Here is a 26,073-nt window from a genome sequence, read left to right on the forward strand (position 1 = left end):
GGCAAGGTTTGGAGGTCAGAGTGGAAACATTTGAAATATGGTGTTGGGTAGATGTAATGGTGGTAGGATTGGTATTGGAATACTAAATGTAACAAATTATTATGAACAACTTTATAAAAATAACATAAAATTTTAAAAAGTGTCTTTAAGGGTGGCAGGCTGGGAATAGGGGTGTATAGGTGGGAGGCAACCTGAGAACCCTCATGGAAATAAAGAAGACATTGGTGCTAGGGTTGGTGCTAGAATATAATATGTATAAAACCCAACTATAAATAACTTTGTAAATCATGGACCTCAAATTAAAAAAAATTAAAAAATAGTGGGAACAATCTGTGTTGGTGGAGATATGGTGACAAAGGAACTCTCACCCATGGGAATGTTATCTGATTCAAATCCTATGTAAACCAACGTGGAGATTTCTCAGTAAACTAAAAATTCAGCTGTTATATGACTTCAGCAATTCCACTTCTGGATATCTATCCTTAGGAAACAAAAATATTCATTAAAAATTACACATGCCACATTCAAAAGAAGAAAAGCAACCAGTGCTGGCGTGGATTTTGGGGAAAAGGGACACTTTTTCACTGTTGGTGGAAATGCCTACTGGTCCAGCCTTTTTGGAAAAACAATATGGACAGTCCTTAAAAACTAAAAATTGAGCTTCCATATGACCCTGCAATACCACTTCTGGGAATATATCCCAAGGATGCAAAGAATCACAGTAGAAAGGACATCCATACCTATATGTTCATGCAGCACTATTCACAATAGCCAAAATCTGGAAGCAACCCAAGTGTCCGAGAATAGACGACTGGTTAAAGAAACTTTGGTACATCTACATAATAGAATACTATGCATCTGTTAGGAAAGATGAGGTCATGAAATTTGTTTATAAGTGGATAGATATGGAGAGTATCATGCTATGTGAAATGAGCCAGAAAGAGAGGGACAGATATAGAAGGACTGTACTCATTTGTGGAGCATAAGATAATATGACATGAGACTGACACCCAAGGACAGTAGGTAGAGGATCAGGAATATTGCTCCACAGTTGGAAGCCTGCCTCATGAGATAGTGGGGATAGGATAGCTGGAATAGAGAAGGGATCACTAGAAAATGATGGCTGGAGGAATCAGTCGGGATGGGAGATGTGTGCCAAAAGTAGATAAAGGACCAAACATGATAACCTCTTAGTATCTGCATTGCGAACCATAATGCCCAAAAGTAGAGAGAGAATATGGAGAATATTGTCTGCCATGGAGGCAGTGGGAGGGTGGGAAAGGGGGGCTATACTGGAGATATTGGTGGTGGGGAATGTGCACTGGTGGAGGGATGGGTGTTTGATCATTGTGTGATTGTAACTCAGACGTGAAAGCTTGTAACTATATCTCACAGTGAATCAATAAATTTTTTTAAATTACATATGCACATTATTATACATTGTATCACTTAGCATAATAGCTAAAAGACAGAATCAACCTAAGTATCTACCACAACACAGTGAATGGATTATGAAAATGTGGTATGCATATATAACAGAATACTATACAGCTGCATGGAATGAGGAAATCATGCGATTTGCTGCAACCTGGATGAAACTGAAAACATCATGTTAAGTGAAGTAAGTCAGAAGAAGGGGGACAAATACAGGATGATCTCACTTATCTGTGGTATACAGAATAACTGGAGGAGGGAACGCAAAGTATTAAAGGGGGATAACAAGATCATCCTGGAGTATAGGAAGGAGAGGGACAGAGAATAAAGAAATAAAGGGGGTTAGCAAGAAGAAAATAACAAAGGAAGAAGGAGCAGGAATCAAGGGCTTTAGGTAGATAGGTGGTATAGAAGAGTGACTCTGAAAACGACAGAGTTAACAACACTAAAAGAAATTGATGGAGGAAGTTGACGCAGGTGATGGGATTTGTGCTGGGTCACTGTATGACTAAAATTCAGCTATGAATAACTTTGTGAATCATTGTGCCTTAAAATAATATAAAAAACACAATGAGGAAAATAATAGAATATGATTTGACTCCATTAGTAAAGATGATAAAGCAAAGATAAACAAATGGGACTATATCAGATTTTAAGGATTTCTCATGACAAAACAAGCTTGGGTTAAAATAAGATGTCATTCTACTTAATGGGAGAAAATATTTGCATGCAACAAATAAGATAAAGAGCTTTATATATCCAAGATATAGAATGTAGTCACAAAACTCAACAACAAAAAACCATAATCCCATAAAAATGTGGCAACATTTCTACAAATTGACATATGGATGGTCAGTAGGCACACAAAAAATGATCATCACTTTTTATTAGGTAAATATAAATCAAAAGTACAAGATATCATCTCACATTAATGAGAATGGCACATATCAAAAAGTGTTGAAAACAATTGTTGGTGCAAATATGATGAAAAAGGAATGTGATTCACTTCTGATGCGAATGTCTGCTTCTTCAAAAAAGAACAGTTTCCATATGATTGAGTGATTACACTTCTTGGTATCTATCCCTAAGCACAAAAACACCAATACAAAAACATATATGCACACCTCTGTCTAATGAATTTCTAACTCCAGCTTTCTAGTTACTATTGAGGTCCTGCTTTATGTCTTCTCTTAAACTTTGTCAGGCAGTCTTGCAATTTTATTGTTGTATAGTTTAGTATTGGGGATTTAGTTTAAAAAATATTATAAGCTTTGTATGTATGAGACCCTCAGTTTGATCCCTGCTACCACATGAACATATAATACTTCCTCCTGTACTCCCAGTACAGCCAGATGTGGCCCTTTTTACTAGGAGTGAATCTGGTCCCTGGAGCTCTTTCAAGTGTGGCACCCAAATATAACAAAAAATTAAAATGTTTAAATATTATCATTTAAATTTCAATCAACATTAACCTTTGTGAAAGATCCATAATGGTTGTGTGAAAGTGTTTGCAGATTGGAACTATCACTTGGCGTTCATCCACAGTAAGATCCAATGTTCCTAAGAATTCCACAGCCACGCGTTCTAGGGCATCCTCTGGCCATGGCTAAAAAGAAAAAATAAAACATGAAATTTAAGGTAAGTAGTATCACTTCAACAGCTAGTTTAGGTGTTTTTCTATGTAAAAAAGAATGAAGTTGAGAAAATTAAAACCTTACTGGGAAAATTAGAATAAAATAAAAATTAGTTAATCTATGAAGGAGCATAAAGACATTTATATATACTAAAATTAGATATAGTATAAAGAAAGTGTCAATAATATTTTAGATCTCAAAGATATACTACATTGCTTTCCTAAATTCTTCCACTTAGATGCCAAATGGGCATTTCAAATTCAGCCTGCAGTTGCAGGGGCTTGTGGTCACCCCGTATGAGATCCATATTCCTTAGACCTCCAATTTTATTTGTCAACAATATACTCAAGTGAACGGCTGCCTTTCATAGCTTCCCTTATGATGCAGAGTGGATAATGACACATAAGACTGTTTTTGGATGAAGACTTCAGGGAAGGTTTATAGAGGGTTTCATAGGGTTGGTGTGGGTTGGTTTTTATTTGTTAGTTTGCTTTCCCTATTTTCCCTTACTTTAAATTTTTGATTGGAATATAGATGTGAAATTGGAGCACTAGCAGCTGCATGATAAGATAGTAAACATATAGGAACTTGAAATTCCAAAGACTTCCAGCCACAAATGACAATCTTCAACCTACTTCTTTTCTATTTATTTTCTCTGGGGGGGAGATCCTATGTGCTTAGTAAGAGGCCAAAAGTCTCATTTTACTAGAAGGCACATGAGCTACTGTTCCAGAAAGCATAAATATGCTTTAAATATTTAAATTATGCTTTAAAGCTTTGGGCCAGAGTGATAGGACAGCAAGTAGCAAGTAGTGGTCTTATATAAGCAGTAACAGTTTGCCTGAAGTTAAAAGATATAGTAGACTTAATCAATTGTTACCATCTTTACTAAACCTGTCACCCATTGGATCTTCCTGGCTTTCAGTTTTCCACATTCCAAATTATCTATAAAACATCCTCCAAATGTTTGGTTTACTTGGTATTTTCTTTACTAAAATATAAATTAACTAAAATTTTCTAAAATAAAAGTCACCTAAAAATAGTCCAGTGCCCAACCACATGCAAAAAAATGGGCGTAGACCTTGACCTGACACCATGCACAAAAGTCAGATCAAAATGGATTAAAGACCTCAACATTAGACCACAAACCATAAGGTACATTGAAGACAAGGTCGGCAAAACCCTCCATGATATTGAAGATAAAGGTATCTTCAAAGGTGACACAGAGATCAACAAATGGGACTACATTAAACTAAAAAGCTTCTGCACCGCAAAAGATACAGTGACCAGAATACAAAGACTATCCACAGAATGGGAAAGGATATTTACACAATACCCATCAGATAAGGGGTTGATATCAATGGTATATAAAGCACTGGTTGAACTCTACAAGAAGAAAACATCCAACCCCATCAAAAAATGGGGCGAAGAAATGAACAGAAACTTTACCAAAGAAGAAATACGAATGGCCAAAAGGCACATGAAAAAGTGCTCTACATCACTAATCATCAGAGAGATGCAGATCAAAACAACCACAAGATACCACCTCACACCACAGAGACTAGCGCACATCCAAAAGAACAAAAGCAACCGCTGCTGGAGAGGATGTGGGGAGAAAGGGACCCTTCTACACTGCTGGTGGGAATGCCGACTGGTTCAGCCCTTCTGGAAAACAATATGGACGATTCTCAAAAAATTAGAAATTGAGCTCCCATTTGACCCAGCAATACCACTGCTGGGAATATATTCCAGAGAGGCAAAAAAGTATAATCGAAATGGCATCTGCACATGTATGTTCATCGCAGCACTGTTTACAATAGCCAGAATCTGGAAAAAACCCGAATGTCCTAGAACGGATGACTGGTTGAGGAAACTTTGGTACATCTATACAATGGAATACTATGCAGCTGTTAGAAAAAAGGAGGTCACAAATTTTTTATTTAAGTGGATCGGCATGAAAAGTTTCATGCTAAGTGAAATGAGTCAGAAAGAGAGAGACAGACATAGAAAGATTGCACTCATCTATGACATATAGAATAACAGAGTGGGAGACTAACACCCAAGAATTGCAGAAATAAGTACCAGGAGGTTGACTCCATGGCTAGGAGGCTGGCCTCACATTCTGGGGAAAGGGCAACTCAGAGAAGGGATCACTAACTATAATGTAGTCGAAGGCCATCTGGGAGAAGGGAGTTGCGGGCTGAATGAGGGCTAGAGACTGAGCACAGTGGCCACTCAACACCTTTATTGCAGACCACAACAGCTAATTAGAGGGAGAGAACAGAAGGGAATGCCCTGCCACAGTGACAGGGTGGGGTGGGGGGAGATGGGATTGGGGAGGATGGGAGGGATGCTGGGTTTACTGGTGGTGGAGTATGGGCACTGGTGAAGGGATGGGTTCCCGAACTTTGTATGGGGGAAGCATAAGCACAGATGTGTATAAATCCGTAACTGTACCCTCATGGTGATTCATTAATTAAAAATAAATAAATTTATTATTAAAAAAATAGTCCAGTGCCCCCACAATGACTTTTGTATGAAATCAAATTTCCAGGAACATCTTACAAATTCCTTTATAACTAGTACCCATTCAACATTCCAAAATTATGCCTACTCTGCATATGACTAGTCATCATCACCAAACCATTACAGTAGCCCATCTAAGCTCTGCTTTCTTCATCATTTCTCTTGGCACATACTACTCCCTTATGATAGCTATTTTTTTTGTCTCAGCTTGAGTGTGGGCTATGGACTTGGAAAGTAATCAAACATTATCTGGATGCTCCTGTGAGGTGTGTTTTGATATTTAAATCAATACACTAAGAAGACCACCCTCCCTAATATGAGTGGGCCTTCTCCAGTCAGTTGAAATGTTGTCTGGAAGAAAATGGCAGACTGGCCCCACAAGTTAAGAGGGAAACCCTCTTTCTGAACTGCCTTCAAGCTGGGTTTCCTCAATTTGAACTCATACTGAAGTACTGACTCTCTCAAAGTGTTGAGTTTGTTGGCCTTCAGATAGGAACCACATTCTCAACTCTCCTTGACAACTACAGATGTTGTAATTTTTCAGTTTCTATATTCATATGAGCACATTCATTCTAAGGTATCTTTTTGTGTAAGTTTACATACATCTTTGTATATATGTATGCATATTATCACATACATATTTACATAACACATACTGGTACATATATAATCTTTTATGGGTTTTTTTGTTTTTGTTTGGGAGGTCACACCTGGCAATGCTCAGGGATTACTCTTGGATCTGTAAGTAAGAAATTGCTCCAAGTGGTACTTGGGGAATCATCTGGGATGCAAAGGATCAAACCCTGGACAGCCACATGCAAGGCACTGTACTCTCTTTCCAGCCCCTATAATCCTCTGTGTAACTAACTGATTTCACACTTCAGAGATTTGCTGTCTTTAGAAATACATCAATATTATGGCTGTGTAATATAACTGTGACTGCTTGTTTTCTTACTGCATTCTTTTGTCTTCTAGCCTAGAATAAAAGCTCTGTGTGAGGACCATTGCAATCATTCGTCCGTGGTAACAAATACTGTAATAAAGTCAAGTGACCGAGAAAGATTTGGTGAGTGTATATTAATGGGTTTGAGTAAGAGTTTCATGAAATTACACACATTTTAGTTGCCTGTGGGACCGGTGTCCCAAAATACAAACCTGAAACCAGTCAATGGTGCAGCAATTGATGAGGGATGGGAACTGTCTCAATCGATTTCGAAAGGCATCACCAATGGGACTAAAGGCCACAACAATATGAAGATTATCTCTGCAGCGATTCACAAAGTAAGCAAACAGTGCTAAGGGACTGAGTTCTTCATGCTTGTTGCCAGCTTGAGCTATAGGACGAACACCCTAGGAGAAATAAAAACTTCATAAATAAAAAGAGATCACCAAATATTAGAATATAAATCTCTTATTAGTTTCCTTGCAAATATCTTTAAAGCTTTGGGCCAGAGTGATAGGACAGCAAGTAGCATTACCTTACATGTGACTGACCTGGCTTCAATCCCCTTCAGCCCCTAAGGTCCCTTGAGCTCAGCAGGAGTGATTCCTGAGCATAGAGCCAGGAGTAAGCCCTGACCATTGCTGGGTTTAGCCCCAAAACAAAAGTTTTTGTTGTATATCAATTAAATTATTTCAATACAGTTTATACTGTATAATTCTTATACAGTATATAAAACTATAATACTGTATAGTTCAAGAATAATTCTTGAACTCCATAATACTCTAAGTTAAAAACAAGTATCTGCCAAGAACTTAAGAGGACATCATTAAAGTTTTCACTAACTCAAAAGGTTTTCTTTTTTTTGCTTTTTGGGTCTCACCCAGCGATGCTCAGGGGTTACTCCTGGCTCTGCACTCAGGAATTACTCCTGGCGGTGCTTGGGGGACCATATGGGATGCCGGGGATCGAACCCGAGTCGGCCGCATGCAAGGCAAACGCCCTACCCGCTGTGCTATTGCTCCGGCCCCTCAAAAGGTTTTAAACAACTAAACAACTGAAGCATACATCAGGAAGGTACTGGGAAGGTACTGGCTTAAACACTATAAAACATCCATATATTTAAGCATCCTTTAAGAAATTAAAATTCTATCAGTATATTCTATTACTTGTATCACTTGTCACCCCGTTGATCTTCTAATTGCTCAAGCAGGCACCAGTAATGTCTCCATTCGACCCTGTCGTGTCCTGGTGTAGCCCAATGATATCTGCTCGCTCCAGGAACATGAAGAGCCTCAAACCATTCATTAAGGGTTTTGATGAAGTCTGACCATCTCGTAAGTGGGTGGCCACTCGGTCTTTTGACGTCCCATGGAATCCAGTTGGTAACAGCTCTAATCCAGCCGTCATCACTAAATCGCATTACATGTCCAGCCCATCTGATTTTCGACGCATTAGCAAATGAGACAGCGTCCCTGATTCTTGATTGTCGACGGAGGTCAGAACTCCAGATTCCTTGTCTCAGTTGAGTGAAACGTGATAATACTCCTAGCATAGCTCTTTCAATTCATCTTTGGGATACCCAAATAGCGTTCTCGTCCTATTTCCATAGGGCCCAGGTCTCTGAGGCATATGTTAGTGCAGGAAGAATGGTGGAGTTGAAAAGATTTGCCCAGAGCCAGAGGTTCTTTGTCCTCTTAACCACTTCTTTGATGCTCTTGAAGGCGTTCCATTCTGCTCTCTTCCTCCTATCGCAGTTCTGGTGCCAAGTCATTCCTCATGTTGAGTTCTTGACCTAGGTACACTTAGCTGTTGCATTCAGAGATGTTCGTTCTATTGAGAGCAAACGGAACGTCAGAGACTAGTTAATTTTTCATGAACATTGTCTTGGTAAGATTCAGCTGCAGTCCGACCTTTCCACACTCTCGGTCAAAGTTGGCCAGCATTTGTGCCACTTGTCGAATGTTTGGTGTTATGAGAACGATGTCATCAGCAAAGCGGAGGTGGTGTAGTTGCCAACCGTCTATTTTCACTCCCATTCCAGTCGTCGCATGACGTTCTTGAGGATGGCATTGAAGATTTTCAGTGAAATGGTATCACCTTGCTGAACCCCTCTCTTTACGTCAATGATCCCTTCCTTGTAGAATGATAAGATCCTGGTGGTGCATCCATAATACAGCTCGTGGAGGATCTTAATGTACTGAGTTTATATGCCCTGTATGGCTAGGGCTTCGATGACCACTTCAGTCTCAACAGAATCAAAGGCCTTCTTTAAATCGATGAATGTTAGACAGAGTGGCATCTTGAACTCTCGCAAAACTTCAATGAGCTTGGTCACTATGTGGATATGGTCGATCGTATATGTATCAAAGAAATGAAATACATTAAGTTTATGATGGAATATTCAAAGTGGAATATATAGGATGATGTGAAAAATCAGTTTAAATTAAGACGAAATTGTTATGCATTTCAGTATTACTAATTTCTGACCATGGCATGTTCCTTGTGGAGAAATTCACAGGGTATTCCTAGAAGTTGGTTGAATGTGCAGGAAAAACTGTTATTTTCCTCTTGAGATTATGGGGATTGAACCCAGGGCCTCACATATAAAAGAGAGTGTGAGCTGAGCTACATTCTATTCCAGGAAAGACGTTTTTAAAAGCACGGTTGACTAATATGAGACTAGGGCCAAGAGGAGTGGTTTGAAGTTGAATATTGCTGGGGGAGAAGGCAGATGAGATAGAGAAGGGACCACAATGACAAAGATAGTTGAAAATGATCACTCTGGATAAAAACTGCATGCTGAAAATAGGTAAAGGAACAAACATGATAACCTCTCAGTATCTATATTGCAACCATATGCCTAAAAAAAAATGTGTGTGTGTGAGAGAGAGGGGGCTCCTGTCATAGAGACAGGCTGGAGGGGTGGCAGGAGGAAAACTGGGGACATTGCTGGTAGGAAATGTACACTGGTGAAGGGATAGATGTTGGAACATTGTATGACTGAAGCCGGGCCATGAACAGCTCTGCTGTAACTGTATATCTCATAGTGATTCAGTTAAAAAAATAATAAATAACTGTAGCACTGTAGCACTATCCTCCTGTTGTTCATTGATTTGCTCGAACAGGCATCAGTAACATCTCCATTGTAAGACTTGTTGTTACTGTTTCTGGCATATCGAATATGCCACAGGTAGCTTGCCAGGCTCTGCTGTGGGGGCGGGATACTCTCGGTAGCTTGCCAGGCTCTCTGAGAGGGATGGAGGAATCGAACCCGGGTTAGCTGCATGCAAAGCAAATGCCCTATCTGCTGTGCTACCACTCCAGCCAATAAATAACTAAATTAAAAAAATTAAAACACTGTTGGGCCATGCCATAAAACAGTAGTAAAGGGAAGAAAACATTTTCAGCAAAGTTACATTACACACATACCAAAAAAAAATTTATATACTTATATATATTTAATATATAGCAACCCACATCCCACAGCTTCTACCATATAAACAGTCCAGCTTCACAGCTTCATGACTAATCTCAGAAGAGATGCCAAGCCAATGAAACTCACAAGTACACCCTTCTTTGGCCTGAAAACTCTGGGGCCTCCTCAGGAGTGCGGTGGACTGAGTTCCCATCTTACTGAAGCCCCAATAGCTGCACTCATACCCCACAGCATCCACTATATAAAAGGCCCAGTTTTACTGCTTCATGACTAATCTCAGAAAAGATGTCAAGCCAATGAAACCCCCAAGTATGCTGATCTCTAGGTTGAAAAATTGGGGACCTTCTAGTAGTGGGGACAGGCAGCCTCCTCCCACATCACCTGCACTGCTGGAAGCCCCAGGAGTCACAGCCACATCCTACAGTTACTGCTGTATAGATGGCCTCGTATCATGACTAATCTCAGAAACTACTCCAAGTTGATGAAAGTCACAGGTACACTGGTCTTTTATTATTATTACTTTATTGAATCACCATGAGATAGAGCATTACAAGCTGTTCATGATGGATTTCAGTCATACAATGTTCCAACGGTACACTGGTCTTTGGGCTGAAAACTCTGGAGTTTCCTGGGGTTGGGGGCAGGCCAAAAGTTGTTACAGTTCTACAGATCCCGTAGCCTGTGGAGTGCATATGCATATGTGGCTGTGCAGCACTTCCAAATTTCACAATACTGACGGTCCAGTAGGAGCACAGAAAATTAGGTGGAGAAGCAGCATAGACACCAACTAAGCTCGACAAACAAGAATAACAACACTTAGCAACAACCAGCTCAGCAGATCATCAGGTGTTGACCTTAAGGACACCATTGTAAGGTACAACAATTTTCACAAATTTTCTTCTGCTGAACTATTTTTTGATAACTCCACTTACTATTTTGTTGTAACAGGCAATATAAAATAAATTATTTTATACCCGTGGCATATTCGATATGCCCAAAACAGTAACAACAAGTCTCACAATGGAGACATTACTGGTGCCCGCTTGAGCAAATCCATGAGCAACAGGATGACAGTGATACAGTGATACAGTGATGCCTGCTAAGGGAGCGGATCTGATTGGTGTTTGAGAAATAAGGAGGAAAGGTCACACTGGTGGTGGGATTGGTGTTGAAACATTGAATGCCTGAAACAACTATATTATGAATAACTTTGTAAACCCTTTGTAAACACCTTTGTAAAGGCGTTTAAATAAAGTTGGGGAGGGGCAGGGAGTAACAAAAGTAAACAGGAAATCCTGGCAAACCTTAGGAAATTCCACTCCAAAAGATAACTATTACATGACTGATAGAAGAGTCTATCATTATTTGATCACAAACATCACATATGGTGCCCCCAGCACCAACAGGAGTGATCCCTGAACTCAGGGCCAGGAGTAAGCCCTGAACAACATCCCAAAAAGAGAAAAATGGATACACAGATATATCCTATGAATTAAGAGAATCACCATTCTATAGGGCTGGAGCAATAGCACAGTGGTAGGGCTTTCGCCTTGCATGCAGCTGACCCATGTTCGATTCCTCCACCCTTCTTGGAGAGCCTGGCAAGCTACCGAGAGTATCGTGCCCGCACGGCAGAGCTTGAAAAGCTACCCACAGCGTATTTAATATGCCAAAAATAGTAACAATAAGAGGACTGGAGCAATAGCACAGCGGGGAGGGCGTTTGCCTTGCATGCGGCCGACCGGGGTTCTATTCCCAGCATCCCATATGGTCCCCTGAGCACTACCAGGGGTAATTCTTGAGTGCAGAGCCAGGAGTAATCACCGGGTGTGACCCAAAAAGCCAAAAAAATAAAACCCAAAAAAAACCAAAAAATAGTAACAATAAGTCTCACAATGAGAGATGTTATTGGTGCCCACTCGAACAAATCAATGAGCAACAGGATGACAGTGACAGTGACAGTGACCATTCTATAACCATGGCCATATTCTTGACACTGCCAAAAAAAAACGGTAGAGAATTTGATATCAATTTTTTTCTTTTCTCCTTGCCCACTCCAGGCTATAAACTCGTAATGTATCATTTTATGAAGTCTTTCTAAATGATTTACACTCAAGAGCTTTTTTTCCCGTTGATTTTCAACCTGATGTAGAAAGAGACATCATATGTACAGAAAAAAAAAACAGAAAGTACTACTTGGGTAAACTAATTTTATTCCAAATGTTATCACTGCAGGTGGAAAAAAAGCATTCAGGTGTGACATATACATTTTAGTGGACAAAAGCGGTATGACAGAAAAGTAAGGGAAGTACTAGCAGAGATCTACAGGAATATATATTAGAAATGGAGGCTGAAGAATAAGACCACTAAATAGAGGACCACTAAAATCACAGCAGTATTTTGGTCAATTAAATCACAAAGCATGATTTCGTATACAGGATTGTTAAGACAACTAGTTTTTATTATGACTTTCTGTTGGAATATAGCTCTAAATATGTTAGGCCTGATTTTGGTTCGTCCTTGCTCCCCTTGCCCAAGGAGCTTAGGTTTATCAGTCACACCCATCAAAGTTCTCCCAAGTCACTCCCATTCCTTTGTTTATCTGTAACCACTTCTACCAGCTTTTCTGCTCTTCCTCTAATCAAACTCTGTTAATTGGTAAGGTCAGAACTTCCTAGGACACTGAATATTATAACATTGCCTTTCTCTCTTCTTTATGACTTTTGAATAATTTACTTTAAAGCTATGTCTTTTTTGTATAGACACAAGAAGACAATATTATGTTTTTATAACTTAAGACTTAATTGGCCTCGAATATTATTCCCTCCCGGGCATCTGCTTTCTCCACTTAAGCCTCAGTTGCCCTCAGTTCCTAGCACCCCACAGTAGAGTCCCCGACGTGGGACGGGAAGGATCCAGGGCAAGCGGTAAGTTATGTGCTACCCTGGCATCGAGATGGGCCTGGCCAAAATGCCTAATTCTTAACTATAAGTTAAGAGCTTGATCATAGACAAATGCTGTCATGATCCAATAGTAATTATGAGACTGGGACCCTGCCAGGGATAGGAAAGACTGATCTGGCCTGAGCACTGTAGTCTGAGATTGAGATGGCCCCAGGAGAGCAATTCTATAAGCTTTAATGCATCTCTTATTGTGTCCATACAAAATAATTAATATTATGAATTCTTATATGTTTGCTGGCTGAGGAGAAGAAAAACACATTCATGGGACTCTGCCCTTGGGTGGGTCCTCCTGCTGAAAGAGAGATTCTGTCCTAGTGAAGGCATTCCCCTAAGGGATAGAACTATACCCCCTATGGATTGTAACCACACCTTTGGATAAGCCCCAGGCTGCTGGGGGACGGGGAGATTTAAGGTAGCTGTATGAGGGGGCAGGAGGAGAGTTCCAGAGGAGAGTGTATAGAGGGAAGATTGGAATAAACTGCAAGTGAGACCAACCATCTTGGCTCCGTTCCGTTCCTTCACCTGCCTCGCCGCCCGTGCCTTTCTTTTTATTTTTACACACTTTCAATATATTTACTGTCAACACTAAATCATAAAAGTTAACCAAATAGTTTTCTTTTTTAAAAAAATTGAATCACCATAAGATACATTGTTAGAAAGTTGTTCTCCCTTGAATTTCAGTTATACAATGTTTCAACACCCATCCCTTTGCCAGTGTACATTTTGTACCACCAATGTCACATAGTGTTTTAAAATGATTTTTCTTCTATCACTGCAGCCCTAAGATAATTTAACATCTATGATCACTCACATAACATGCTAAATATGATCAACAACATTATAAAAAGAAATTGTAAACTAAAAACTGTCATAAACAGAGAGAAATAATTTAAAATTTTAAATAATTGCAATGCTTTTAATTGGTAAAATTCTCTGCACAAGGTACATTTATCTGTAAGAGTAGAGAAAAAGTTGGAGTAAGAATACTTCTATGTGCGAAGCAGTAGTCCTAAAAAGTGTTACCTCCATCACTTCCTGTTTTTCATCTGCTGCAAAGATGTTCGGTATTTCTCCAGTATTAAGCACACTATCAATATCTTCTAGAAAAGCTTCCTCTTTAATTTGAGTATCCGTGATTAGAAAGACAGACTTTTGGCCTTTCATGCCCACATTTCTTAACAGAGTCTGAAAAAAAAATGTAAGCAGCATATGTTGGAAAATTGTTAATGTTTTCTCTGCCTTACACTTTCATTTAATAGCTCCTAATTTTAGAGTATTATTTGTCCCACTTCTGGCCATCCTGTCAACCAGGGCCTCCATTTATTCCATTCTCTGAGGAGACTCACCCTTATCAGTTTGCAAAGCACCCAGACAATTATTGATTCAGGAAAAGGTCTATGAAAATAACTCAGTTTTACTTTAGGGACTGCAATGGACTTTGAGCCTTTAAATTCAGCCTTGGGAAAAACCTCTGTACCTATTAGTCAATAGGTAAGCTAGTATTGGTAAGATAGTTTGGAGCTTTTTGTTTCTGTTTCTTTGTTGGATAACATTGGGTTGTCCTTGCTCCTCCAGCAGGGAGCTGAGATTTACTGAGCTACTCCCACAACAGTGCCCCTGAGGCACACCCAATTCCATCAAGCACTAATAATCCTATATTGCTTTTCTCTTTTCTTTATGTCTCTTGCATGGTTTAGCAATGACCTTTTTGTGTAGACACAAGAAGACAGTTGATGCTATGCTTTGTAACATAGGTGTTGATTGACTCCAAATAATATTTACTCCAGGGCATCCATCATATTTGCCTGACTTAAACCTCAGTTTAAGCAGAGAGTCTCTTGCCCGCACGCCTGGCTGTCTTCCCCAGAGCCCCTCGGAGGGGATGGGCTCCAGCTTCCCTCCCCACCCCGAGCAGAGCTTGCTTCTCCCTCTGGGAGAAACTGGCAGTCTTCTGAGAGTTTCCTGCCCACATTGGGACAGCCTTGCAAGCTTCCCATGGTGTATTCATATGCAAAATCCAGTAACAAGCTGGATCTCATTCCCCTGACCCTGAAGAGTCCCCAGTGCAACATCATTAGGAGGGCCGAGTTGAGATCTTTCTCTAAGATCTCAGAGAAAGGATGAAATGAGATGTTACTGAGCCTGCCCGAGAATTCGGTGATTAACGGAATTTTGTGATCGTGATCATGAAACCTCAGTTGCCCTTATTTCCTAATACCCCCAAAAGAAGGGTCCTGACAAAGGGACTGAATAGACTCAGGGCAAGCTGTAAGCTACCCTGGCATTGAAATGGAACAAGCTAAGCACCATAAGTATAATAAGTTAAGAGCACAATCATGGAACAAACTCTGTCATGACCCAAAAAGAAAGTAACTGAATAAGGATCCTACTGGGTTTAGGAAAGAGTACCCTGGCCTGAGGACAACAGTCTGGGATATATAGCAAGATGTCCTCAGGAAGAGCCAACCTTTAAGTTTAATATATCTCTTAATGTGTTCATACAAAATGACTAAAAATATTACAAGAAATAAATTTACTACGATTATTTAAATGAATTACTAGCTGAGAAAAGGAGAAAGCAATACACCCTAGATGGATTCCCTAGTAATCTGGAGTGGATCTCCTAGTAATCTGGAGTGCTGAACCCTCAGATGAGATTTTGTCCTTGAGTTCATCTAGAACTTCCTCTGAAGGAGTGGCTTTACCTCTGTTGTTATGTCAATGTTCAACCCCACTTATGAATACCCCCACTCTTCATGATTTCTATGTAACTATGCTGTCAGGGAAAAGAGAGGACTAGAAAACAAGGAGGATGACTGGAATGATGGTGACTATGAGGGCTAGTCCTCATAGTTCCATAGTTCCATATTAGGATGATGTGACTATGATGACTGGGACTACGACCAAAACTACAACTATGATTGTGCTGTACAGGAGAGATCGGACTATCCTGGCGAGGAGAGAGAAATAAACTGAGTACCAACCAGCCTGGGTCCCTATTTCTCCATTCCCCCAGGTCCTCCTTCTGTCCATTGCCATGGGCCAGCCAGGGGAACAGTTCTTGGTCACCAAATGCCTGAATCCTACATGCCCACACTTTTCTTTTAGAAACTCAGTTTTTGTTTTTGTTTATTTCTCTTTTGGTCAACTTCACAGTATCTACATTATCAAGACCAGTATATTCCACACACAGTTATGCAGACAGGCTCTCTTCACAAATAGAAGAATTCGCTGAAAATATTTGAGACCCTAGTTTCTTCATAATTTTACCTTCAAATCCTCTCTCCATTCATTCATACCATAACTCTTTGAAATTTCTGGTTGGAAAATCTGCATTTTTGCCATGGATGTAGCTAGACGAGTTAAAGATTGACGACCACTTCCTCCAAGTCCAACAAGCAACGCATTTCCACCAGACTGCTTTAGAATGCGGCATATTCGTGATAAATGTTCCAATACATACCTGCCAAGATAACATTATTAGTATATTTAAGGGGCTGGAGATATAGTACAGGGTAGGTGCTTGCCTACCCAGGTTCAACCCCCAGCACCACACACGGTCCCCTGAAACCACAAGGAGTAATCCCTGAATGCAGAGCCAGAAGTAAGGCCTGAGAATCATTGGGTGTAACCAAAAAACAAACACAGAAACAAAATTACTCACACTTCAAAAATGGATACAAACATGCATTCACACATAAATATTGATTTACTTTTCTATAAGGATGAACTTTGTTGTCTTATATGTTATCATCATCATCATCATCATCATCAGCGTCATCATCATCATCATTTGTTTGGGGGCCACACCGGAAATGCTCAGAGCTTACTCCCCATTCAGTGTTCAGGGGTGTATATGATGCTGGGAATCTAACCCCACTATACCAATCATCAAAAAAGTGTGGTTTTGGGGGCTGGAGCAATAGTACAGCATGTAGGGTGTTTGCCTTGCATGAAGCCAACCCGGGTTTGATTCCCAGAATCCCATATGGTCCCCTGAGCACAGCCAGGAGTAATTCCTTAGTGCAAAGCCAAGAGGTAACCCCTGTGCATTGCCGGGTGTGGCCCAAGAAGCAAAAAAAAATAAGTATGGTTTTTCATATTAGCAGGTAATAATCACTCTGGACAAGAACTGAGTGTTGAAAGTAGGTGAAGGGATATACATAATAACCTTTCAGCATTTTTACTGCAAACCATAATGTCTAAAATGAGAGAGAGAAAGAGAAAGAGAGAGAGAAAGAGAGAAAAGCTGCCTGCCAAAGAGTAAGACTGGGGTGGGGGTGATTTGCAGACTAGAAATATTCGTGCTGGGAAATTACACTGGTAGAGGGATGGGTGTTGGAACATTGTATAATTGAAACCCAATCATGAACAGCTTTGTAATGCTCAATCTCATGATAATTAAATAAAATAAAAAATATTTTTTAATTGTGGTTTTTCTAAAAGCACTTAAAATTGGATCATGTGATACAGAGGACAGCCAATTAAAGTACAGACTCACTGCCCAAAAACACATGACTGGTTAAAGAAACTTTGGTACATCTACACAATGGAATACTATGCAGCTGTTAGAAAAGATGAAGTCATAAAATTTGCATTTAAGTGGATCAACATGAAAAGTATCATGTTAAGTGAAATCAGTCAGAAAGAGATACAGACAGACATAGAAAGATTGCACTCATTTGTGAGATATAAAGTAACAGAAAGGGAGACTAACACCCAAGAACAGTTCGAGATAAGCACCAGGAGGATTACTCCACAGCTTGGAAGCCGGCCTCACACGCTGGGGGAAAAGGCAGTTCAGATAGAGAAGAGACCACCAAGTAAAGAGTGCTTAGAGGGCCAGCTTGGGATGGGAGATGGATTCTGAAAATAGACAGAAAATAGATTCAGTTATAGACTGGACACGATGGTCACTCAGTACCTCTATTGCAACCACAACACCCAAAATGAGAGAGAGCAAAAGGGTATGCTCTGCCACAAAAGCAGGATGGGGTTGGGGGGGATGAGGTAGGGGTGGAAGGAGGCACACTGGGATCATTGGTGGTGGAGAATGGGCACTGGTGGAGAGTTGGCTACTGAGCATTGTATGAATGAAACGCAAGCGCAAAAGTTTATAACTCTGTAACTGTACCTCATGGTGATTCACTAATAAAAAATGTTTTAAATAAAAAAGTATAAACTCAAGAAATGTATATTATCACTATTATTAACAATCTTTCAACATTTTTAGTAGGAATTACATTAACATAAACATTAGTTGTCTACAAAATAATAAACTTAGAAAAAAGATGCCTAGAAATAATTAGGAAAAATAAAATTAGAGCTACACTGAAATACCATCATACATTTTTGTTTGATTAATTATATTTTTTGATGCAGGCATGTTTTGGGCCACACCTAATATTCTTGTGGATACTCCTTGCTTCAAGTTCAGGGAAAAGTGATAATTCGTGAAAATGCTTGGGGGATAAAATGCAGTGCCATATATTGAATCAGGGTCAGCCATACACAAGGCAAGCATTTTATTTATTTATTTATTTTCTTGTTTCTTTTTTAAATTTTTTTTAATTTTTAATTAATTTATTTGTGAGTCACAGTGAGGGTACAGTTACAGATTTATACATTTTCATGCTCATGTTTCCCCCATACAAAGTTCGAGAACCCATCCCTTCACCAGTGCCCATTCTCCACCACCAATAAACCCAGCATCCCTCCCCCCCCCCAATCCCATCCCCCCCCCCCCCCCCCCCCCCCGCCACTGTGGCAGGGTCTTTCCTTTTGTTCTCTCTCTCACTAATTAGGTGTTGTGATTTGCAATAAAGGTGTTGAGTGGCCATTGTATTCAGTCTCTAGTCTGCATTCAGCACGCTTCACCCTTCTCCCGCGTGGCCTCCAACCACATTTTACTTGGTGTTCCCTTCTCTATCTGAGCTGCCTTTTTCCCAGAATGTGAGGCCAGCTTCCAAGCCATGGAGTCAATCTCCTGGTACTTATTTCTACTATTCTTGGGTGTTAGTTTCCTACTCTGTTATTCTATATTCCACAGATGAGTGCAATCTATGTCTCTCTCTTTCTGACTCATTTCACTTAGCATGATACTTTCCATGCCGAACACTTATATGCAAAGTTCATGACCTCATTTTTTCTAACAGCTACATAGTATTCCATTGTATAGATGTACCAAAGTTTCTTCAACCAGTCATCTGTTCTAAGGCACTCGGGTTTTTTCCAGATTCTGGCTATTGTAAATAACGCTGCGATGAACATATGAGTGCAGATATCATTTCGACTATACTTTTTTTGCTTCTCTGGGATATATTCCCAGCAGTAGTATTGCTGGGTCAAATGGGAGCTCAATATCTAATTTTTTGAGAATCGTCCATATTGTTTTCCAAAAGGGCTGAACTAGTCGGCATTCCCACCAGCAGTGTAGAAGGGTCCCTTTCTCCCCACATCCTCTCCAACAGTGGTTGCTTTTGTTCTTTTGGATGTGTGCTAGTTTCTGTGGTGTGAGGTGGTATCTCATGGTTGTTTTGATCTGTATCTCCCTGATGATTAGTGATGTGGAGCACTTTTTCATGTGCCTTTTGGCCATTCGTATCTCTTCCTTGGGAAAGTTTCTGTTCATTTCTTCGCCCCATTTTCTGATGGGGTTGGAGGTTTTCTTCTTGTAGAGTTCAACCAGTGCTTTATATACCATTGATATCAACCCCTTATCTTATGGGTATTGTGTAAATATCCTTTCCCATTCTGTGGATAGTCTTTGTATTCTGGTCACTGTATCTTTTGTGGTGCAGAAGCTTTTTAGTTTAATGTAGTCCCATTTGTTGATCTCTGTTTCCACTTGGTTGGCCAGTTGCATGTCATCTTTGAAGATACCTTTATCTTCAATATCGTGGAGGGTTTTGCTGACCTTGTCTTTGATGTACCTTATGGTTTGTGGTCTAATGTTGAGGTCTTTAATCCATTTTGATCTGACTTTTGTGCATGGTGACAGGTTGAGGTCTAAGCCCATTTTTTTGCATGTAGTTGTCCAGTTGTGCCAGCACCATTTGTTAAAGAGGCTTTCCTTGCTCCACTTCACATCTCTTGCTCCCTTATCAAAGATTAGATGATCATACATTTGGGGTTGTGTGTAGGGATATTCCACCCTGTTCCATTGGTCTGCAGCTCTGCCTTTGTTCCAGTACCATGCTGTTTTAATTGTTACCACTTTGTAGTATAGTTTGAGGTTGGGAGGGTGATGCCTCCCATCATCTTTTTCCCAAAATTGTTTTGGCTATCCGTGGGCGTTTGTTGTTCCATATGAATTTTATGATTGCTAAGGCAAGCATTTTAACCCCTCCATCATCTCTATAGTCTTTATACTTTATTTCACTAGGACCACATATAAATTTTGTCAATCCTAAGTATTGCTGAGAGTGCGAAACAATGGAAACTCTTTTAAATATTCACTTTGAAGATACTTTGGCAAAACAGAAAAGTAGAAGATGTTTACATACCATGACACAATATTTCCACTTCTGAGACTATATACCCTTTAGAAACTCTTATCATGTCTCCAAGGAGACATTAGTGTACAAAGTATCATTACAAAATAAGAAGTCACCTTAAAGTCTGTCTCAGGCTGGAATGATAGCACATTGGGTAAAGTGCCTGCCTTGCATGTGGCCAACCCCAGTTAGATACGGTCCCCTGAGAAATGCCAGAATTTATTCCTAAACCCAGAGCCAGAACTAAGCCTTAAGCACCACTTGGGAGCAGTCCCCAAATAAACAAAAAGTCCATCTCAGAATAATGGCTACAGTGCTACAAAAATGTACTGTAATGAAGAGTACTGGGCCGACAAAAATGGAATGAAATGTAATAAAAATTCATTTATATGAATCTCACAAACATAAAACAAAGCAACTTGCAAAAAAAGTACTATGTAATACCATTTATATGCAGTTTTAACGTACAGAAAAAGACTGTTTAGGGACACACGTGTAATAAATATACAAAGAAAAATAATTCGTTTCCTTTTACTCTTGCAAGTTATGATGAGAAATATATGCTGGACATTTTACTACCAAAGATTAAATATTAAAAATATTAAATAAAATAGTAATGTCTGTTTCATGGCTTAAACTGGGTGATGGATACAAGGTCATTCATATTATTTTTATATCTCTTTGTGTGGGCTGGAGTGATAGCACAATGGGTAGGGCATTTGCCTTGCACTTGGACAACTTGGGTTTGATTCTTCCGCCCCTCTCGGAGAGCCCGCCAAGGTACTGAAAGTATCTCACCCGCAAGGCAGAGCTTGGAAGCTACCTGTGGCATATTTGATATGCCAAAAACAGTAACAACAAGTCTCACACGGAGATGTTACTGGTGTCCGCTTGAGCAAATTGATGAGCAATGGGATGACAGTGATACAGTGATACAGTGATCTCTTTGTGCACTTTAAATATTTAACAAAATTTTATAAATAGCAACTTCAAGCATCAATACCAAATGTTGATACCTAAAAATGACAAGATTCATTCTTGTTTTGTGAGTTTGATTGTACTCATCTAAGCATTGTTCCACAATGGTATTAAATTGGTGAATATTTGGAATTTCAATATAAACTCTCTCATCTCCTTCCAAGTCAGGATTCATGTAGTCACCAAACATGAGATTTCTTAAATCCTCTTCTGTTACCTATAAAACAGAAATCAACAAATTATCATGCTAATTTTTGTCAAGATAAACTTAAGAAAATACACACAATCTTGGGTTTTTTTCAAGATAAACTTAATCAAAAATTTTGTTTTATCCACATTATGGGATACTAATCAGAGAGATAATTCTTTTACACTTTAGTAAATAATATATGTGAAAATGAGTATTTGGAATATATTATAGCCTTAGGAAACAAAACACTTTAAAAAATTATATAAAATAGGGGGCCGGAGCGATAGCACAGCGGGTAGGGCGTTTGCGTTGCACGCGGTCGACCCGGGTTTGATCCCCGGCATCCCATATGGTCCCCCAAGCACCGCCAGGAGTAATTCCTGAGTGCAAAGCCAGGTGTAACCCCTGAGCATCGCTGGGTGTGACCCAAAAAGCAAAAAATAAATAAATAAATAATAAAAAATTATATAAAATAATTTTCTTGCTGCTTTATATAACATTCTGATTAACTCTCATAATAGCTTATAAGGGAAATAATATTTATCATTTTACATATACATTTTCCCTTCTATAACATGAATTTTTACTTTAAAACTTATTTATATGTCATACACCTAATATGTACATAAGACAATAATGTATATAAGATAGATCTCGAACACATCTATGAGGACAATTTTAAGAATATGATCATTAAGAAGCAATAGCATTTAAAAAATAAGTTGATTGTAACAATTCATGCTAATGTCCTATTTTAACTTAATGTGTTAAAGTTACTCACTGGTGCATTCTCTTTCCTCAAATGTGAAAAGACACTATCAAATGATTCTTTAAAATGGTCCTTTACAACAGTTTTTATTAAATTGAATAGCCAGTTTTGATCTTTATCATTAACGAGGCGATCATAAAACACTCGGAGAACCTCATGCACAAATAGACGGACCATGGTCTGCTTGCTCTCCACGGCATCTTTTTCAATGAGTAAACAGCCCAAGATGACACGTGAAAAATCCCGCAAGTTGAAAGTGTAATGAGATTTTGTGGGAGTTGGCAAAAGATTTTCCATAGATTTTTTATATACCTAAACATAGAGAAAACAAGGCAAAAATAAAATTCTTAAAATCAGTAAAATCACGCAACAGATAGTTAATTGTACAAATACTGTATGTATCCCATCAGCTTAAATTGGCTTAAGAACTGTATAGTAGTAAGCCTAACAGAGTAAACTATTTATTTTGGTTAATAACACTCAGACAGGATTTCTGAAGCTGAAGGAACTTGATACAGATTCCATCCAAGCCTCAGAAAAATAATGATGTACTACATACAATTCCAAATAAATACGGTTTTCCACATAAAGGTTAACCACCTGGGGTTAAGTAAACAAAACTTTAGTAGAAAGTGAAGTCAGGTATGGGTTCACAAAGTGTGGGTGTGCCTGACACTTGTACTCAGTGGAGAGCTGAGAGCTGCCTCCCCATCCTCCCCAGGTCTCCCTAGCAGAGGAACCAAGAGACAGGGGACCACAGACTGATGGCAAAAATGGCCCCTTTAATGCAGAGCTGTTAGCATACTTATAGGACACCTGGAGGGAGTTGAAGTATAGGACTGCATGTCCATGTGATTTATCATTTACAGAGGCAAAAACATTTCAGCAGAGGCAATTCTCTTGGGGTGATTAGCTCAAGGAGATACTCTTTTCTCCCAGGACATCTACATCTATATTACTTTTCTCTTTCCCTCTAGTTGTACATATTAAACAACTAACTTTACTTCTTATTACTGGCACACATTAAAAAAAAAGGAACAACTTGTGCTGCCGTGGATGCAGGGAGAAAGGAACCCTCATTCATTGTTGGTGAGAATGCCAACTGATCCAGCCTTTTTGGAAAACAATATGGACATTCTACCAAAAACTAGAAATTGAGCTACCATATGATCCAGTAATACCACTTCTGGGAATATATCCTAGAGATGCAAAAAACACAGTAGAAATGACATCTGCATTTGTATGTTATTGCAGCACTGTTCATAATAGCCAGAATCTGGAAAAAATCCAAGTGCCTGAGAACAGATGACTGGTTAAAGAAAAACTTTGGTAGGAGGTTGGCTCCATGGCTTGGAAACTGGCCTCACATACTGTGGGAAAGGCAGCCCGGATAGAGAAGGGAACACCAAGTAAAATGTGGTTGGAGATCCCGCTCGGGTAAGGAGATGCATGCGGAAAGTAGAATAGAGACTGAAAACGATGGCCACTCAATACCCCTATCGCAAACCACAACACCCAAAAAGAGAGAAAAAACAAAATGGAATACCCTGCCACAGAGGCGGGGTGGGGTGGGGGGGATAGGATTGGAGGGTGGGAGGGATACTGGGTTCATTGGTGGTGGAGAATGGACACTGGAGGAGGGATGGGTTCTCAAACATTGTATGAGGGAAACACAAGCACGAAAATGGGTAAATTTGTAACTGCACCCTCACAGTGACTTACTAATTTAAAAAATAAATTAATTTTTTTAAAAAAGGAAAACTTTGGTAGATCTACACAATGGAATACTATGCAGTTGTTAGAAAAGATGAAGTTATGAAATTTGCATATAAGTGGATGGACACGGAGAGTGTCATGCCAAGTAAAATTAGTCAGAAAGAGAGGGACAGACATAGAATGACTGCACTCATCTGTGGAACATAAAGTCACATAATACGAGACTAATACCTAAGGACAATAGAGATAAGGGCCAGGAAGATTGTTCCACAGTTTGGGAGCTGGCCTCATGTGCTGGGGGAAAAGGCAGTTGGGATGTAGAAAGGACCACTAAGTAAATGATAGTTAGAAGGATCGCCTGGGATGGGAGTAGAAAGTAGATGAAAGTAGGATCACAGTAGACTAAGGACCAAAAATGATGAACTCTTAGTATCTGTATTACAAACCACAATGCCCAAAAGTATAGAGAAAGAAGAAAAGTGCCTGTCACAGAGGCATGAGGAGGGATGTGGGTGGGGGTGGTGGGAGAAACACTGGGAACATTGGTGGTGAAAAATGTGCACTGGTGGAGGAATGGATGCTCGATCATTGTATGACTGAAACTTAATCATGAAAGTTTGTAACTATCTCATGGTGATTCAAAAACAAAGGTTTTAAAGTTTACCTCTTATTAATACTTAAAGTTATTTGGATTGACACAGTAAGAGATATGAATTCCAAAACTTAGTTTTCTGGGCTCTAAGGGCAAGCAAGTTTTCCACCGTAAATCCCAGACTAAGTTTTCAGGATAGCTCTGCTTCTCTTTCCCCAAGGGGACCCTGTCTCTCAAGTCATAACAGCTTGCATAAAGACAATGCATTTATGCTTTCTAGACTGTCCCATTTCAATGCCGGGGTAGCTTGAACACTAGCCTGGGGTCCATACCAGTCCCACGGTAGGACCTCCCTTTTGAAGTGTTAGAAAACTACAGTAACCAAAGCCTGAGTCAAGTAATTATGATGGATGCCCAGGAGTAGATATCTTTCAACTCCCAAATATTGAGAGCATAGTATTAATGGTCTTTCTGTGTTTTTAGCAAAGAACATTGTTCTGTGCTAAAATAGGAAAAGGTTATGGGGGAAATAGAAAAACCAAGTCCAGAATTACCAGAAAGTTTTGGCTTATAAGTAACCAAAGCTGATTTGGAGAATTGTGACAATGAGAGGTAAAGCACAACAAAAAGGTTAAAGATAAACCCAAGGGATTAAGAGTGCTTACAAGAACACTGTACGCTTCTTTAGGAGGAGGAAAAGGGACAATTCACTAATGAAGCCTAAAACACTTAGGGTTAATAGCCAACAGTCAGGTATTTCATTCTCAATCTTTCCAAATTAAGAGTATGAAATAATTTCTTTTGACCTCTACTGACTTTTTGTGGAGTGAGGGTCTTGGAACTTCACTCATCAGTGCTTGGGGCCTACTCCTGGCTCTATGCTCAGGACACTATATACACTGCCAGGAACTGAGCCAAAGTGGGCTTCAGGCAAGATAAGCACTTTATCACTGTGCTATATTTCTCCAGGCTTCCTCATTATTTTTTACTGATACTTCTAAATTATATACCATTGTCACACTGTCGTCCCGCTGTCCATCGATTTGCTCGAACGGGCACCAGTAACATCTCCATTGTGAGACTTGTTACTATTTTTGGCATATCAAATACATCACGGTTCTTGGTGGTGGAATATGTGCACTGGTGAAGGGATGGGTGTTTGAGAATTGTATAACTGAGACTTAAACCTGAAAGCTTTGTAACTTTCCACATGGTGATTCAATAAAAGAATTAAAAAAAATACATCACGGGCAGCTTGCCAGGCTCTGCCATGCAGGCGGGATACTCTTGGTAGCTTGCCAGGCTCTCTGAGAGGGACAGAGGAATTGAACCCGGGTCGGCCGCGTGCAAGGCAAACACCCTACCCACTGTAATGTGTTTGTTGCACCTCAGTAAA

The 26,073-nt window shown here is 39.6% G+C and overlaps 1 protein-coding gene across 1 annotated transcript in view; it reads right to left on the reverse strand.

The window, feature by feature from the left end:
• DNAH12 (dynein axonemal heavy chain 12) overlaps window positions 1-26,073 on the reverse strand; it is a 260,066-nt gene that overhangs the window by 91,881 nt on the left and 142,112 nt on the right. The window contains 6 exon segments of the mRNA XM_055135991.1: window positions 2,907-3,040; window positions 6,750-6,944; window positions 13,960-14,121; window positions 16,207-16,399; window positions 21,449-21,627; window positions 22,382-22,681. Coding sequence (XP_054991966.1) covers window positions 2,907-3,040; window positions 6,750-6,944; window positions 13,960-14,121; window positions 16,207-16,399; window positions 21,449-21,627; window positions 22,382-22,681 — 1,163 coding nt within the window.

The sequence above is a fragment of the Sorex araneus genome, chromosome 4, assembly GCF_027595985.1.
Source record: "Sorex araneus isolate mSorAra2 chromosome 4, mSorAra2.pri, whole genome shotgun sequence".
NCBI lineage: Eukaryota > Metazoa > Chordata > Mammalia > Eulipotyphla > Soricidae > Sorex > Sorex araneus.